The sequence below is a fragment of the Apostichopus japonicus genome, chromosome 21, assembly GCF_037975245.1.
Source record: "Apostichopus japonicus isolate 1M-3 chromosome 21, ASM3797524v1, whole genome shotgun sequence".
Classification (NCBI taxonomy): domain Eukaryota; kingdom Metazoa; phylum Echinodermata; class Holothuroidea; order Aspidochirotida; family Stichopodidae; genus Apostichopus; species Apostichopus japonicus.
The window spans coordinates 4,818,190-4,836,841 of record NC_092581.1 but is presented as its reverse complement, the minus strand read 5'-3'; the positions used below and the strand labels follow the sequence as shown (position 1 = coordinate 4,836,841).

Here is an 18,652-nt window from a genome sequence, read left to right as displayed (position 1 = left end):
CAGTTTCAATTTTCATTCATAGAACAAGACCGTTAACGATACAGTTATATCACTGAAAGTTATTCACTGCGATATACGTTAACACCCTCCACATTCTCACATTGTTCCATTGTCTCCTAATGAGCGAGGTAGTCTGCCTCTTAAACGGCCTTAGTTTACGATAACGGTTTCCACGCGCATTTTCTTGATGACAATAAAAAAGACTGCGCCCGGAGCCGTATATGCAAATCAGGATAGACCATCAAACTCTTCGCCACGAAATTGCTGTAAGGTTAAGCCTGGTACAGACAATTAACAGATAGAAGGCTTTTTTTGTGTTTTACTGGTTTAAACATCTTTAACGACACAAAGAAATAAGATAATCGTATTTACTGTGTCTTAATCTCCCGTGGTGTCCATCGTTACATTGTTACATTGTCAACATAAGAAGCAGATTATTTACATATCCTTTGTAACACATAAACCGATTTAACACATGGCGTACGATTATTACCTTGCTAGAACATTACGCCGCAGTATAGTTGAAAGCCAGGAAACATAACTAGCGCCCCTAGTTATCTTTTTATTAAAATATTCAAAATATCAATTGTATATAGAAGGGTTACTTTTTTCACGATCGAAACGATTCCTTTTGTATGTTTATGTATTTTAATTATATATTTATATATATATATATATATATATTATTATTTTTATTATTGTTATTATTGTTATTATTATATTATTATATAGTTTTTGGCAGATGTGATGCGGGATTTTGTAAAATATTTTTTATTAATATCGGTAGTACATCTAAGGGTTTCAAGAAAAGTGCGCCATGCATAATCCTGTTTTATAATTCTGGATTTTGAATTAGGTTTGTGCATACCGGGATATACATCAGATGGTATACCATATATCAGCATAGAAGCAAACGAAAGTCACGTATATAGAGAAGAAGGCCTATTCATAATTTAGTATATGAAGTATTATTAGTTTTGTTTTGGTCTGTATTTGATTTGTGCAACTTGTTTTGAGGGAGGGGGGGGGTTGAAATTCGGAGAGGGCAGCTGTACAAAGTGCATAGACCGCGAGCTGTCCCATCTGTCTTGACCGGGGGGTGGGGGGTGCTGGTATAATGTGCTTTTGACGGAGGAAGGACCTGTATAACATACTGAGAAAAATGGCGAATATGATATTCCGTAATTGTGTTTGACCTATTGAGGGTGTTGTGTATCATCGACGCATGCGCAGTTCCATTTATGACAAGATATTATAAATATGTCAGTTCTTATGAACATTAGTAACGTTGGCAAGTATAATAATATCTTCAACATTTTAACAACTTCACATAATTATAAAATGTCACCCTCTTCTATCTCGAAACTAGCACCTTTTGGTCTCCCTGGAGATAATTAAAACAAAACCACTGATGTCCTTTTCATTACACAATCTAACTTACACCTTCTAGCCATATACAACTATAATTCCACGATCTTTTACTACAGTGCAGTCCAGTAACCATAAGCATATAGTAGGCTCGATAGTAGTATAGGCTTCTTTAATTAAATTGAACTGAACATTTTGAGAAAAGAAGTAAGCACACTTTACTCAAACAAGCATGCCTTTGCATGTTAGCGAAGGACCCTCGACTCAAGCTTCTACCTAATAGTTCTGTATACCTTTATACGTAGAATGTGATTTGGTTTAATTGAAAAAAATATAATAGAAAACCACTATCTCTTGGTCTTTCATCGTCTCTCAAACACCATGTTGCTGCTACCATTTTAATTTCTTTTCAAGCAATCAAAAAGTTGAGAAATTCAATCCTGGGTAGCGTCCGTTTACATAGGCGTAAAAAGAGAAGTCAATTTAGGATATTGATCGTTAATTGTTTAGTCCGAAAGGACCAAGGCGCTCGAACAGACACACACACAGACAAACTAAGACTCGCTATATAATGGATCATTACCTCACACTGTGCTATAAATCCTACCGTATTGAGATAACGGGATGTCTTTATGTCGATATCACAAAGTGAGCAACGTATAAGATATAGAGTCAGGGGTGTGGTAAATTGAACAACACACGATACCTTATGCAACCGAAGTTGTATATAAATTAAAACCTATATAACTTATGTAACTCAGTTGTATATAACTTAAGACCTATATAACTTAAGACATATAAGACTTAAGAACCATAACTGTGTACATGCAGGTAGTTTCTTAAACTTGGCATTTTGATTTGGGTTGTCACTTTGAACAATACATGTAATATTATATTAAATATTTATATATAACATATTATTATGTAATATATATGTACTATAATATGTACATTATATATATATGTTATATAATTATTAGGCTATATTAATAATCGCTCATTCTCTGAGATATATGTTTATAGTTACTACCATATCCGTTGGTCATAAGTATTCGATTTGACCTATATATATATATATATATATATATATATATATATATATATATATATATATATATATATATATATATATATATATATATATATATATACATATATATATATATATATATATATATATATATATATATATATATATATATACATATTTAAACGAAGCGTAAGACAAAATGACAAAGCTCTTCGATGACACAATAATGGAAATTAATTTCTCTAACGGAGACACAACAATTCTCAATCACACACTCTGGAAGGATCTATCTCTCTCTCTCGTTGCGTAAGCTTTTCTGATTGGTCGATCATATCTTTTACGTGTTTATGTAGTTGACTGATATAGGCAGCCAAATAGCTGTCAGTACACGAGACAATGTCGCGGCAGTGAGGCGTTTATCTTATTGTGTGTGGTAAGGTGTGGACGGAGGGCATTTCATGCCAAACACTAAATGTTGTAATTAGATATTAATCGCTTGTGAGAAAAATATTGAGAGACAAAAAAACTGATATCAGATGGAAGAAAAATATTAATTTTCTCTCTCTCCTCTCGCCATCTCTCGCCATCTCTCGCCATCTCACTGTCTCTACTTTTGTACATATCAATACAAAGTAACGGTAACATTGCAACGGTTGGACGTAAGATAACGTTTTGTAAAAGTTTTTGAAACGCGCAATCTGAGTCGAAATACAAATACCTTTTGTGTTTGAATACAAATTATTTGTTTAACCAGCCTCGGAAAGTACTACAACCAACGTGACACAAATCTTACTTAAGGAAATATCTTAATAATTTGATTGGATGAGCTTCGTGTTTTTTTCTCATTAATTTCATTTTTTCTCGGAATTTCCAACTCTTCTGAATTTTCAACTATTCTATCGGATCAAGTGATTCATACGTAACAACATCATAATGGAGCTTACACGCAGGATTGTTTCATTAGCGTTATCAATGGTTCTGGTTTATACCTCGCTGGTTAGTGTTACAGCATTGGATATAAAACTCGGTAAGTAGCTAATCCGGTCTTCATCCTTTGTATTATATAAACACAGAGTATAATCCGAGTTAACTGTTTTATACTTAACCTGCTGTAGGGTTCGGGTGGGGTGTTGGAGGGTCCAAGAGGAAGGGACGTCGGAGGGGGGGGGGGTCATTTTAATCCAGTGTTTTTATACATTATCAGACTGTATACTCAAGTAGATACAGTCCTTTGTTCTTTTTGACCACCAAAAAGGAACATCACAAAAATGAAGGACATCCATCGCCATTTGTTATTGGAAAGATCATTGTAAGCATGTTATTAGTACCAGTAAGTATGAATTTGGTCACGGAGTTTTGCTTTGATTTATGGTGTGTGTGTGTTAGATAAAGTATTCGAACTACTTAAATGTATAAATCATTAAGGGCCGTATTTTAATAGATAATGTGGGAGTGATGTACAATCTAGACTGGTACCGGGAGTTTTCACAGTCAACCGTATTTCAAAATTAATTAGTCTAATTACGCCTAGAGGCATCCTTCAAACGATGCAATTGATCTGATCATTGTAGCTCTATATTTACATATATCACATACAATATATCATGTGGTAATGATATAACTGTATGTGTATCACATACAATATATCATGTGGTAATGATATAACTATACGTGTCTCGCATGATAAAACTAATGTGGGAAATGTAAAGCTGTATATGTCTCACATTATATAAAATATGTGAGCAACATATAGAGTTATCTGTGTTTCACATCATACAATTGGTGTGTACAACATAAAGCTGTGTATGTCTCACATTATATAAAATATGTGGGCAACATGTAGAGTTATCTGTGTTTCACATCATACAGTTGATGTGTAAAACATAAAGCTGTATATGTCTCACATTATATAAAATATGTGGGCAACATGTAGAGTTATCTGTGTTTCACATCATACAATTGATGTGTACAATATAAAGCTGTGTATGTCTCACATGATACTCATTATTTGCGCAATACATATATGTGTATTTCTCAAAACATAAAATACATGTGGTTGTTATAGAACTATGTTTGTCTTACATTATACAAATGAATCGGTTAATTGAGGAACTATGTGTGTTTCACAAATAACAAATGATGTGGGCAACATAGAGCTATGTGTGTTTTACATGTCATAAACCATTGTGTTAATTATAGAGCTAAGTATGTTTTACATGACAACAACCATTGTGTTAATTATAGAGCTTTGTATGTTTCACATGACACAAACCATTGTGTTAATTATAGAGCTATGTATGTTTCACCAGACCATTGTTTTAATTATAGAGCTATGAATGCTTCACATGACACAAACCATTGTGTTAATTATAGAGCTATGTATGTTTCACCAGACCATTGTTTTAATTATAGAGCTATGAATGCTTCACATGACACAAACCATTGTGTTAATTATAGAGCTATGTATGTTTCACCAGACCATTGTTTTAATTATAGAGCTATGTATGTTTCACATGACACAAACCATTGTGTTAGTTATAGAGCTATATATGTTTCACTGAAACAAAACATTGCGTTAATTATAGAGCTATGTATGTTTCACCAGACCATTGTTTTAATTATAGAGCTATGTATGTTTCACATGACACAAACCATTGTGTTAGTTATAGAGCTATATATGTTTCACTGAAACAAAACATTACGTTAATTATAGAGCTATGTATGTTTCACATGATACACATCATTGTGTTAGGCAGAGGGAAACAAACCGAAGATTGAACAAACCTATATGATCAGAAAACGGTGTGAATACGTATTGTAATTTCCTTTGCTGAAAGCAATGACCCAAAAATTGCATTTAAGTTGGTAACTTGACGGAAAGTGGAGAAGATGCTGGTTTAGTGATACTATGTCAAGTGAAAATACCCTGGACTGTGTCTGGTGTATTTTGCGTATCAACATGTTATGTAAATACTGTACTTGTATATGCAGTATGTCTCAGTATGAAGGATTATTGGACGGGAGCAATGTAGTTTATAACGAAATGGAAGCTAGATGGATTTTGAAGGCAATGGGTAAAGATTTACAAGAACTCTGAATATGTCACCTAAGTTTGACTCCATCAAGGTTTACAGAATTACAGAGCACATTTAACTGTGCTTTAGAGAAACAGTCACTGTCTTGTACTGTATCTGCAACTGATATGTTTATAGTCACTGCCACCGCACTGCATGGACGAGGAATTCATTAAACAGGTTTAACATCAGACTACCAATCATGCAGTTAGGGCTGGGGTTAAATTGTGGAAGTATACGTCTGGTTCAGTCCCCTTGTATAACATTTTGAAGTGTTCTGCATTCACCTATGGGTCCTAGCAGGGGCGGACTGGGTCTTAAAACCGGCCCGGGCATTCTTCACCTAGACCGGCCCATTATTCATTGATATGTTACTTACTATAGTGATCGCCGTCCTGGGGGAGGGGTCTAAGGACATTGAGATTTTTTTGAAGTTAAGGAATGCCTAAATGCAAAATGGTGCTATATTTCTTAATTTTGTAGGTTACAATAATCCTTTAAAAGAGACCCAAAAATAATTTCCAGAAGCAACACCTCATTAAACTGAGGAAAGTTAAAAAAGTAAACAAAAATAGGTAAAAATATATGTTTTAGACTGGATTTTAATTAGTTTTTCAAGCATTTTGTGACAACATGCTTGAAAAAAAATCCTAAATAAAATCAACTAAAACAAATATGTTCAATAACACGAGCATTTCTATGGGAGTAGAAGCCTACGCAGTTCGCTGATATTTTTAGAGTCAAGTTTGGCCAAGATCATCAACATGAACGCCTCAAGATGTTCTTGTGATGTCATTGCACTTCTCAAACGGTTTTTGAGTCTCTTCAAGGCAGAGAAAGAACGTTCACATGCCACTTGTGACACACGTAGCGTTACCAGCAGCTTGTAAGCAAGCCCAAACGCTCATGTAAGCATCGATAGAAAGGTTCAACTTGAGGAGCACCTTGTAGCAGCAGAGATCGAGGACAGTCTTTACATGACTGATTCCCACAGTTAAAATATATATTTCTACACAGCCCCGTCTGTATTCTATTAACAACCGTGAAAATTGGCTGTAAATTTTACCAGACTCCCCAGCCCACCGGCCCATCGGGCCACCGGCCCACCGGGCATTGCCCAAATGCCCGTGTGGCCAGTCCGCCACTGGGTCCTACTAATTCAAATTCCAAATTGTAGACTTCCACATCTGAAATTTTACCTTTGTGTGTTCTGTGGCATGTGCCAGTGCCATTAGACTAGGCAACCCTTATGCTATAAATATAGACATAAACATAAAAAGTTAACAGTCCAAATGATGTAATCAGATGGTACCAAAAAACAATTGTGGCGCCCTCGCTGTGCACTATGGTTTTCGCATATATGTCGATGTGAAACATGTAGTCCAATCCAAGAAACATTTGTTTTTGTTTTATGTTTAATTTAAAAGGATGTTAAAAATGTAGCCCAATATTTGATAAATCAATGAGGTATATTTGATTACCATACAATAATGTACCATGTACTGTACACGTTTCCATTATGAGAGACCCTTAAATATAGTGTTTACAACAAGTAAAAACTTCGGTCCCAGGTATTGCAACAGCCAATGTCATCCTAACGTTATAGTATTTAATAACCATCACTATTAATAATTTATTAATTATGCAGGGACCCATTCCAATCTACAACCTAGAAGTAAAATCATATAAGTTATAAAGCTGTTATAATACACGTAACAGCTAATACCTTTAGTAAACCACAGAAAGATATACCTTACAACAGATCTGTTTCAGCTCTATAGGTTGAATTTCTGTCATTTCCATTCTATTTCTTTCCTCGAATCTCTCTTTCTTCAGTTTTAATCTGAAGAGTAATTAATGATCACTTACTCTAACTAACTAAAAAAAAAAATATCATAATCAATCAAGTTATAGGAACATTTCTTTGTTGTTGAAGAAAATACTGTTAAGTACTGGCCACCCTTCCGGGACACTTTCACAGTCACCAAAAATAATAGACAGTTGAGACTAATACCCAATACTATATACACTGACAATGCATATCGACTGCACATCGTTTTTAACGGGTTTTTTTAATTTCATTTACAATGAACATTTTAACGACGTTTTACAGAAACACTCAATGTCAAGAACTTCCTCAGCGTCGAGTCCTATATATATGTATTGCACATCGTAGTGCTAGCTTACAGTATAGTACAAAGTGCGTGTTAGGCTAATATGCCTTAATAGTCTCCAAAAGAAGGAAGGGTGGGGGGGGGGGGTGCAATGCTGATATATATATATATATATATATATATATATATATATATATATATATATATTTATATATATATATATATATATATATATATATATATATATATATATATATATGTATATGTATATATATATATATATATATATATATATATATATATATATATATATATATTGTTAAGTTCGACAAATTATTTTGCATATTTTTTGGTTAAGTGAAGCGTCAACTGATGACGGATAAATTAATATGAAACACGAATATTTCGAAATTTCGCTCTCCGTATATATTTCTATTATATTTTCAGTCAATCAATCAAGTGATTAGTATAGGTCCGAGTATATGTCTCCATTCTCATTACTATTCATGATTGTTTGTTCTATGCTTGACTTGTCATTGTAAATTAATCAAGAAGACAAAGTTATCTCTTGTGTCAGTAACCGTGTCAGTATATATAGTTTCCATTTTTTCTTAGCTTTGATGAACGTTTAAATATACCGTAGGTATATTTGAACACAATTGCAGAACACAATTGCAGAATAGTGACTTTTAAAAACTATGCAAGCCTCTCTTATTCTGAAATACTAAATTTTAAGATTGTTTCTCCCAGGCGCTGTTCCGTCTCTGTATGATATTATATACTATATTATATGCTATATTTATGAAAGAACACCAAACTAGGGCGAACAGATGACTCGTTTGTTAAAACGCATTCGTTTTCTTGCTTTCCCATTTTTGTTTTTTTCATTGTCTTGCATCTTTCGCAAATATAGCGACTATTTAATGGGAGTAATGTATCGTTTTAAGACATATTTTGTATCCTAGCAACATTTAGAAAGCATATCCCGCTGGCAAGAAATGATTTCTCTCTGACAAATAAAGTAATTCCCAATGTTATTAGGCCTCTTATGTAGTGTAAGATAGCTCTAATACATGCAGTGCATTTAAACATCCCTTTTAGGTTTTTGTACTTGGATATTGCTTGCTTAGACAGATACGGTATCTCTCGTAGGATATACAATGGGAGAAACTCTCCACAGGGTATAGAATGGAACTAATTAATTGTGTGTTTGTAGCATTAGTCTGTAATACCATATAGTCTAATACCATATAGATAATGTATATATATATATCTATATATAAATATATATATATATATATATACATACATACGTTTGACTCTATCTGGTATTACTTTTCCATAACAACGGAGAGTTATGTATGTAAAATGTATTACGAGGCCGTTGCATCTTGGTAGCCAAGGAATCATATTTTATTACTATTTCAGCTTATAGGTATACAAAACCAATTCCGAAAGACTTGTTATTCTTACATTTAACCCAGAAACATTAAATCCGCATGCCATAAGAAGCAATACGAAGTATATGGTCCTGTATAGGAAGCACCTAGTGCTTACAATTTATGAATTCCTAAAGGGCCTAACTACAAATGAAAACTTTCACTGGGAATGACTGATTCAAGGTTATGTCTTGCTGTGATCATGTATTTGTGAACTTAAATGAATCTTCGTCCATACGCATGTCTGCGTACAGCTGCACAGCTTCTAAGTATGTAATGGGGTCCAATCCGTACTTGATCGAAAGTTTGAACAGTTGTATTTGGCGAGAGTGTTGAAAGCAAATATTGCAGTGAGTATGGTCGACTCTTTCCCTCCAACCCACCCCGACCCACCCCACTTCCCGAATGTCACCGGTAAAGTGGAGTTAATTCTTCAAAGTATAACTTCTGTATCCTTTTCAAATCTGACAGAACAGTAAATTTGTAAATTCGGTAGGTCGAGAGGAAAAGAGAGTTAGGTGTCGGTTTGTATACTTTAGCCTGGTGCACCTTAATATGTCATTACAAGGAGGCACTGCGCGATTTCAATTAACACTGTGGCGTCGGCTTAAATACGAATTGATTCTTTAGTTATAGTTGTCGTCGGATTTTATACACTTCAGTGTAGTCCACTCTGCTAATTTTACATGCTGGCATCTCGCGGAAGATATTATTTTAATTGACAATAATTATGACAAGATTTTAATAAGAAACATATATATATATATATATATATATATATATATATATATATATACATTCCTCAATGCCGATTCTCGTCTTGTTCCTTAATGTATTGGAGTCTATATTTTGACCATGAAAAATACATCATTCATCAGGTTATGTACTGAAATCAATATTGTATATATTGTTAGCACTAAAATATTCATGTCATATTAAAAATGTATTTTTTAATCAAGTTTAACAACACCTATTCAACATTCTGAATGGCGCAATGCAACCTTTACAGAAGTGACACACTTTCAACGTATCCTATATGCGATATCACAGTATTTGTTATGAATTTTGATAATTTCATCTTTCTGTGAAATCTTTCTAGTCAAAGATATTGATTAAGAAAAGGCTTGATAGAAGTTTACAAGGTTCTCAAACTGTCTTTGACATTAATAATACCGATCTTTAATAGAAATTAAAAATTCTCGTAGCTCACGAGGGAATAACAGATAACCGATGCTGTAAACTTAATGGATGACATTTGACGAAGCAAAAACAAACATTTTCAAGTGCTGGGTATTTTTTTTGTCGAAAACATACATGTATACAATAATAACGACATATATATAGAGGTTGATAAACCGATGATAATTAGGTCGTCAACCACGACTGCTATTTGCCCATGAACACCCACATGCACACATACGCATATATATATATATATATATATATATATAATATATATATATATAATATATATATATATATATATATATATATGCGTATGTATACATACATATATATGTATATGTATGTATATATTAAATTAAAGATTTAAGATTATTGAATGACTCCATTTCAAATGTTCGATTGTTGAAAAAAAAATTATCCGCATGAAGTGAACTTTTAATATACCTGGAGTTTGTAATACGTAGGCTATACCTTTGTAACGCAAGAAAAATCTTTAAAAAAATACATTTAAGGTTTAAAATAAGAAATTAATCCACAGCACGTGTGTATCATATACATTATAACGATGGTATCGTTAGAATATACACTGACAAACTCGGTCCAAAGAATTACAATTAAGTTACTTTTTTCCTGGAAAAAACAAATATCCAGCAGTAAATTTCAAATGTACATTTTCTAGGTTAGACTTGAAAACTGTTTCTAGTAAATAGCGAGAGTAATCGCTACATATGTGCATTTAGTTATATATATTTATATTTAAGTGGTTTTCACACTGGTATATATGGAGTACCATTACTTCATGCTGTGAAATAACACAATAATGCATCGGTGGTGTGTAAAATGTTCCTTATAAGTACATATAGTATGCGTAATTACACTGTGTTGTTTTCAACTGACCATTTGCATATCCCATTATTTCATCTTACCCCCCCTGCTCCCCCTCCCTGTCCTCTCCCGATCCCCCTTTCAGCTCATTCTACCAAGGGCAATTGTCAACAGTTATAAACATAACAGTGATATAGCACACATCTAGAATCATACAAATGATCGGTTGTATACTGTATGTTGCACCAGCTGCTATAGGCCGATGGCATATGTCAGCAACACCTCAATATACCAACCACGCACGTTTAAGGATTAGTGTCAACCTTAATGAGCATTCTTTGATACCTTTAGTTCACAGGCTCTTAAAAATAGATTATAACGTTAAAAATCGAATCCCTCATTTACCCGTATCGACTTGGGTTCTGTACATTCATTGCTTGCCAGAGCCAAAAAGGCATCACGGATCGATAAAAGCCACCATGGTGTGTGTACTTTGTGGCAGCGATATGATATACATGTCTATAATGTTCCACATTGGGGTGGGCGAGGGGGGGGGGGTGAATAATAATAAACATGAACAGTTTTCATCGCTCATTATAACCAAAGATGGTAAAGGAAGGATAAAACGCATTGAAAAGACGCGTAGACATCCTTCGCATTTGGTTTGCAGAGGTATACAATGGGTGGCGAATGGAACATCGGCGATAGCTATAGGGGGTAACCATTGCCAACAGTCACGTGGGGGGATACGATCGTCTACAAAAAAAAATTGATGAAATCAATACCGAAGTGATGTTAACGATTGAATTGTGGATTCAACTGAGATGGAAACGTCACTCATGTAGATAAATGTGTAGTTTGATAATGTGAAGAGAACGTATACTAAATCAATGAGTACTTATATACTAGAATCCTATAGGTTGTAGGTTATAGAATCATTTATATAAAATATATCAATATGAAAATACAATGGGACTGTTCTGTTGTTATGCTAATTTTTTGTGTTGTAAAATGATACAGTTTCTAGAATAAATGCTATAATTTATTGCAATAGAGTTATAATCATTGACTGCAACTAACACAGTTGATAATCTGAATATAATAGTCTCCATATTAGTATTAAAGTTGATGTTTAGTGCTTTGTTTTGTTTGTTTGTTGAGGTATAACTTTACGCTACAGCTTAACTATACATATATAACTCATCACAAACTGTTGTCCACACTGCCATACGAAACACACTTGAACAATTTGTGGGCTAGGAGAGGGTGGGGGTGGAGAGGGTGGGGGTCAGCGATTATATTGTCATGATGATATTTTATGTCCTGCAGTACAGTAAGAGCATCTGATAGACCAAGAAAACCTTAAACTATTGAAGTGCTGCAAAGATTCTAAGATGTATTTATAAAATTATCTGTATAATGGCTTAAAATAATTCTTTCGACTTCTGCGGTTCAGGTTGCTTGATGGATTCTTAAGCCAGCTGTTAAAAGCCTTAATTACATAATTAAATATCATGCTACTAAATCATTCAATTTGGTCTCGGTATTTAAGAAGATTTATCAGCGACACGTGAGAAACCCGTAAAGTGTGATTGACAATCAACTCAAGAGTTATTCAAACTCCAAGGTGAGATTTGTCGATATTTTGTATATATATATATATATATATATATATATATATATATATATATATATATATATATATATATATATATATATACATATATATGCATTTATATATATAGCGAGTTGTAGCGAGTCCGCACTCATGTGTACTCGTATCGAACACAGCCTATCCTTGATATTACTCATACGAAACCCTCATGAACTTGTACTTATACTAGGGAAATTTCAAAATTTCTTCCTGACAAAGTAGGAATGTGAAGGCAAATTTCTTTCAAGTTCAGGAATGTACTAGTACACGACACTTACTAATCAGCAAAAAGGTTGTATAATATGTGTAGGTATTGCTCGCAATTGCAATTTGAATGATGGTAAATTTGTTTTTTAAATTCTGTAGATTTAAACATATAGTTTTTTCTTCTAGTTTATTCAGTATGTATATAACTTGACTCGTGTATATAAACACGAGGGAATACTTTCTATGTGCAGTCAACATGCCTCACTTTACAATCTTAACAATTGATTACCTGAGGCACTGTATCAATATTGTCTATCGACCGGAACTTTGCACACAAAAAAAGAAAGAAAAAATAACAGAAAATATATTCCCTTAAAAATACCTTGATACTTGAGTGTACAATATCGGCTATCCAATGCCATAACATGTAAGAAACGAAGGTAACAAATCTAGGGCTAGTTTATATCCCAGCCTCACATATTTCCCAGTTGACAGCTATCTTTGATAGATGTAGGACAACTTGTAGTAGTATCCTAACATACATTAGATACCAGTCCCTGGGTAATTGATACGTATGGAAGTTGCAAGTTACATCAGTGGAACAGTGTGTAGAATTCTAGAATTTCTTTGTCTTTGAGCTGTCTCCCCTTGTGGGTGAATATCACCTTCGTCTATAGTGAATCTTGATTACACAACCTTTCAGTCCAACGTCCTACATTTCATGTTCATCGAATTGTAAATATTACTTTTCTGTTTTGTATTCGAAATAAAGCGCTCAATGTAAAGGAACGTGTAGAACGTTATCATGAAATGGCATTGAATGGTATGTTGCACACATTAATGTCGTTTTATTAAATTAAAGAAATATTTGGTAGTAACCACAACTACATAGTATAATATTGCCATATTGCACACACATATTGGTACATATATATATTTATATCGAGTACAATTGAACGAATATTCTAATCTGCAGTTCGGGCACTGGTATATATATATATATATATATATATAGATATTAATATATATATATATATATATAAATATATATATATATATATATATATATATATATATATATATTCTTGGAAACTTGAAACTTGGAAACTTGGAAAGTTTCAAAGAATCTTACGCAATGCAACTTTAGGGGTGAACTGGCCTCCCAGCTTACTGGTTGGGATCGATGCGCTGCTGGGCTCGAGGCACCGAGTTTTACTCCGATGTCTCCTCGGTAGCGAAACGTGCTGGCTTCATCCGGTGTGCTAATCGTGATGCACTTCTTGTTTTTAAGACCCCATCGACGTCGGTGGGATAATTGACCCGGCAACAATTAATATATATATATATATTTAAAAACATATAATATATAAATACATAAATATATATATATGTTTATTTATATAAATATATGTAATATATATATGTTATATATTAATATGTAATATATATATATTATATATATATATATATATATATAAAGAGTAATAATCCAGTCTAAATATAATATATATATATATGTATATATATATATATATATTATATATAAACTGGATTATTGCTCTTTTAAGCATTTAATATAAACGTCATTTCTATTTTCTCTCATAATGATATGTATCCATGTCGCCTTTCACTGCATTGAACAACCGATATTAGTATTTTTACCAATAACACATAAATGTCAATATGCGACATGCTCGTCTTCATTCGTGTCACTCCCATGGGACGTCAACAGAGAAGTGTGGATGGTATCTATTTCGCGAACTTTGTTCCTTCTTTTTTTTTCTTTTTTGGTAAAGAATACTTTAGCACGCCGATTGTTAATTTAGTACGATACGATATATTTGTGAGCGATTTTGAAGGTGACAGAAGTATTGTTGAGTACTGAATGTATCGAAAAAAATAAAAAATAGTTAGGAAGTTAATTGAGTTAATGTTGAGGAATGCAAAAGGGGAAATTAACCCCCCCCCCCTCCCTGCCTCTCACCAGTAGATTTCGAACTTTTCGGCGAACTGGGCTGAATACGTGGCTATATAGGGGAAATAGCGAAAATATGATATTGTACATTATAGATAAGAAATATAGTGATAATGAAGAACATATTTACTATTTCAAAAATATATTTATATGTAATTAAAATGTAAAAAAAAAAATTGAAAAGAGGTTGTGACGTCATTGGTATGAAACTACACTGCGTTGTTTTGTTCATCTGCTGTAAAGGTATTGAATAGAACACATATGTTATTAACTTTTTATATAAAAGATTGACAATGTTCCCCACGGAAGTTTCTATCGACATCTTTGATGTTGTTCTCCCCATGTGCGCTTGCCATAGGAAATGATTTCAATATTTGAAAAGATCTTTGCATAAATATGAAAGTATCCTTAGTATAACCTCTGGTTTAACTTTCGAATTTGTTCTTCTTGGGTTTTGTCTACAAAACATTCGCGTAAAGTTGCGTCCCTTTGCTCCTCAGGATAAATTGAACAGGATTTAGAACCAAAAACAACATTTTCTTGCAAATATGCATGGCAGTCTAACGGTTCTAGAAGGCGAATTATAATAACTTCTGTGTTTCTGACCTTTTAGTTTGATAGCACCCTTGAATGGGCAGTAATTCCGCAATATTAACTGCCTTAAAGTCATTCTTTCAACCTTTTTTTATTATTATATTTTATCTCTTAAGTGACTTTATAAATTCCAACCTGGGAAATTTAATCATAAAATGCAGGAGAGATTGACAAATATCATAAGTAAGTTGAGACATTCAATGGCGAAAAGGTTTAGGAAAAAGAACATCTTTGGTGTTACAAAATGAATCTCAAGGATTCTTAGAGCAATTTACGTCCAGGGTTGCCAGGGGGACATACCTCTGAAACTAAAAACAGAATGGGATTGCGTAAGTCACATTCTTCGAGAGAGAGAGTCAGAGAAGTGGAGAGAGGGTGGAGAGAGAGAGGACATTCAATATTCAATCAATTTAAAAAACGGGACCCTTTTGAGACTACTTGAAGGTCTTCAAAAAGTTCGTCAATGTTGACATATCTTGATATCTGCCCAACGTAAAGGTAATGTTCCCAAAGAGATTCTGAAGCCAAAGCCCTCAGTCTTTGGTTTCATTACTAATTATGTGTAGTTTGTGTTTTCGATACCGAAATCTGACAATAGTAAAGTCCATTAGTTATTCTGTTCTAGTTTCATCCAGGCGCGTAGCCAAGGGGAGGGGGCGAAGGAGACGACCGCCCCCCCCTGAGCATATTTTTTGTATTTTTTCTATGATATCGCTAGTAATTTCAAAATAGAAAATGCTTATATGCAACTTACAAGGCCTGGGAAGTGCCATTTCGAGCGATCTGGGAGGCATTTTCGGCCAAAATTTTCTTGTACGCTTCGCGCAAACTCATGGTGGCGCTACGCTTAGATAGTTTGCCTACAAGCTTCGCCCCTCCCTTCGCAAATTCCTCGCTACGCGCCTGGTTCCATTAAGTCTTCTTCAACATCACGTTGGTTGATATTCAAATCCAGAAAACATTTACATTTCATCCTAATTCGTCTATCTTACGCTACATGAGGGCTGAGTATATTAACCATGAAGTAGGTAATCTTTATCTACATCTAATTGATTGACATTCAAATCAAGCAATCATTTGCATTACAACCTAAGTCGTCTGCCTAACACGCTTCGTTCTGCATAGCCTGACATACATGAGTTAGTGAATCCTGAGAACATCTATCAAATGAGAGAAGAAGTGTGCAATCTTCAGTCTCCATCAAATTGGTCGGCATTCAAATCTCGCAAATACTTGAATTTCACCAAAAGTGGTCTGCCCTGTATACCCGGTTCGGTCTATATGACACTATAGCCACATATACATCAGTGTTGAAGCCTGTGAACATATTAACAATTGAGTAGAGAATAATGTGCCTACTATCATCTACGTCAAATTGATTGCGTTCAAAAACCATAGGATTTCACATTAATTCGTCTGCCTCAGTCGATTTTGGTATGAGTGGCTATATATAAATCAATATACCACGTGACTTTTGGATCCATGTGCTCATCTTATGACTTGAGAGAAGTTTGTACAATTGTCATCTTCATCAAACTGGTTGACATTCTGACCAGCAAACATTTGAATTTTCACTTTAAGTTGTCTGCCAAGCCCTTACCCCCATCACAGTCTTCAATATTATAGATACATGACTGTTATATAGATCATGTGATGATCGTGTGAGTTGACAGAAGTATAAATAAAATCTTAATCTTCATCAAGTTGGTTGATATGCAAATCAGTAGCGCTTACTTTTATCTTGGTCATTGGAAACCATCTTATTCTAATCGGCACGGATACATCTAAAATTCGACTGCGTAATGTTGTATAATCTCCTTTGAGAAAAAAAAAAGAATAATTCGGAATGAAACGATAAATAGTCTTTAACTAAATCAAATTGATTGTCATTTAAAACTAGTAAGAACTTGCTTTATACAATGGACACTCTGCCATCTGTTTTTTACTGGTCTACATCTCAGCATCATTACCATCATTAAAATGTGCATAACATTTGATTGACATTCAAATACTTTTAATTTTTCTTAAAGTCGACATAATTACCCATGTTGGGGTACTTGACAACATCTGTAGGACTAATGAATCTTGCGCCTAACGTTACGAAAAAGGAAACAGAAAATTGAGAGAATATGTAAAAACCTTCTTCTGAATCAAAAGTGATTGATATTCAAGACTTGCGATCTTTGCTTTCCTCTTTATTTTGGTCATCTTAACCTGTTTAGTCTTCGTGGGTTAAAACTAATGATAAAGATTCTCCGTCCAAGTCTTCAAGACATCTCATCAAAATTGCTCTTTTCTTTAATGTCATCTCACCTTATGAAGTCCCAATTGAATCAGGTTACGTTCCAAATTGACGGCAGCTAAAAGCCTCAAACCTGAGTAATGGTTAATACTGACAATATCATTCCGGGTTAATCGCTCCCCGAAGGTTTTCATCTGAGCAAGGCTTATTCGACTCAAATAATTTGTCCCGGGGCTACATGCATCTTCGTGACGTTTAAAACCAAAAGGATGCAGGACGCAGGGACACTTGGTAAAAAAGAGTGAGAATAGTATCATTTGCTGGAGAGAAAAAAAAAAGAAGAGAAGTGAAAATCGTTGTTGGATTAATCGCCTGAAAACAGGCTCATTATACTCGGCTTAAGAAGTAAAGCAGCTTGACAGCTACTGATAACCTACTTGAAGTCAATCATGAGCTGATTAATGCATTTCAAATGATTAACGCATTTCAAATGAACAAATGCTACAGTGAGATAGGTTGGCGTAAGTAATCATGAAGTGTTAAGAATTACGTTGAAAAAACGTGAAACTGAAGATTTGACTGTGTACCAAATAGAATAGATGTACTTTGTGACTTTTTTTTAACTAGCAATAAGTAATCTTTCTCGAAAACAGAAATATCTACAACACGATTAAAGATATATATTGCTAGAATGATTGAGCATTGTATTGTATTGTATTAAACAGTATTAAACAATACAGACCTAGCAGGGTGCTTCGTTCAAGCTTACAACATATGCTACCTGTTCCTACTGTTCGCACTTCCACCTATGGGGAACGTTGCTTTGCTAGATCAGCTCCACAGCTCTGGAACAGTCTTCCCTTACATCTGAAATCAATCCAGCATGTGTCAACTTTCCAGAAAGAACTCAAGACGTTCTTATTCATGAATGCGTATCCATTTGTT

General features: G+C 34.0%; 1 protein-coding gene across 2 annotated transcripts in view; it reads left to right on the top strand.

Moving 5' to 3' along the window:
- LOC139962881 (glutamate receptor ionotropic, kainate 2-like) overlaps nucleotides 1-18,652 on the top strand; it is a 139,402-nt gene that overhangs the window by 12,587 nt on the left and 108,163 nt on the right. The window contains exon 1 of one of the 2 annotated variants that reach the window (XM_071963264.1): nucleotides 2,796-3,425. The exons of the other annotated variant lie outside the window; for it this stretch is intronic. Within the exon in view, the coding sequence (XP_071819365.1) occupies nucleotides 3,332-3,425 (94 nt within the window). The 5' untranslated portion in view covers nucleotides 2,796-3,331. Of the gene's footprint in view, nucleotides 1-2,795; nucleotides 3,426-18,652 lie in introns of those variants that run through there. 2 annotated transcript variants of the gene reach the window in all.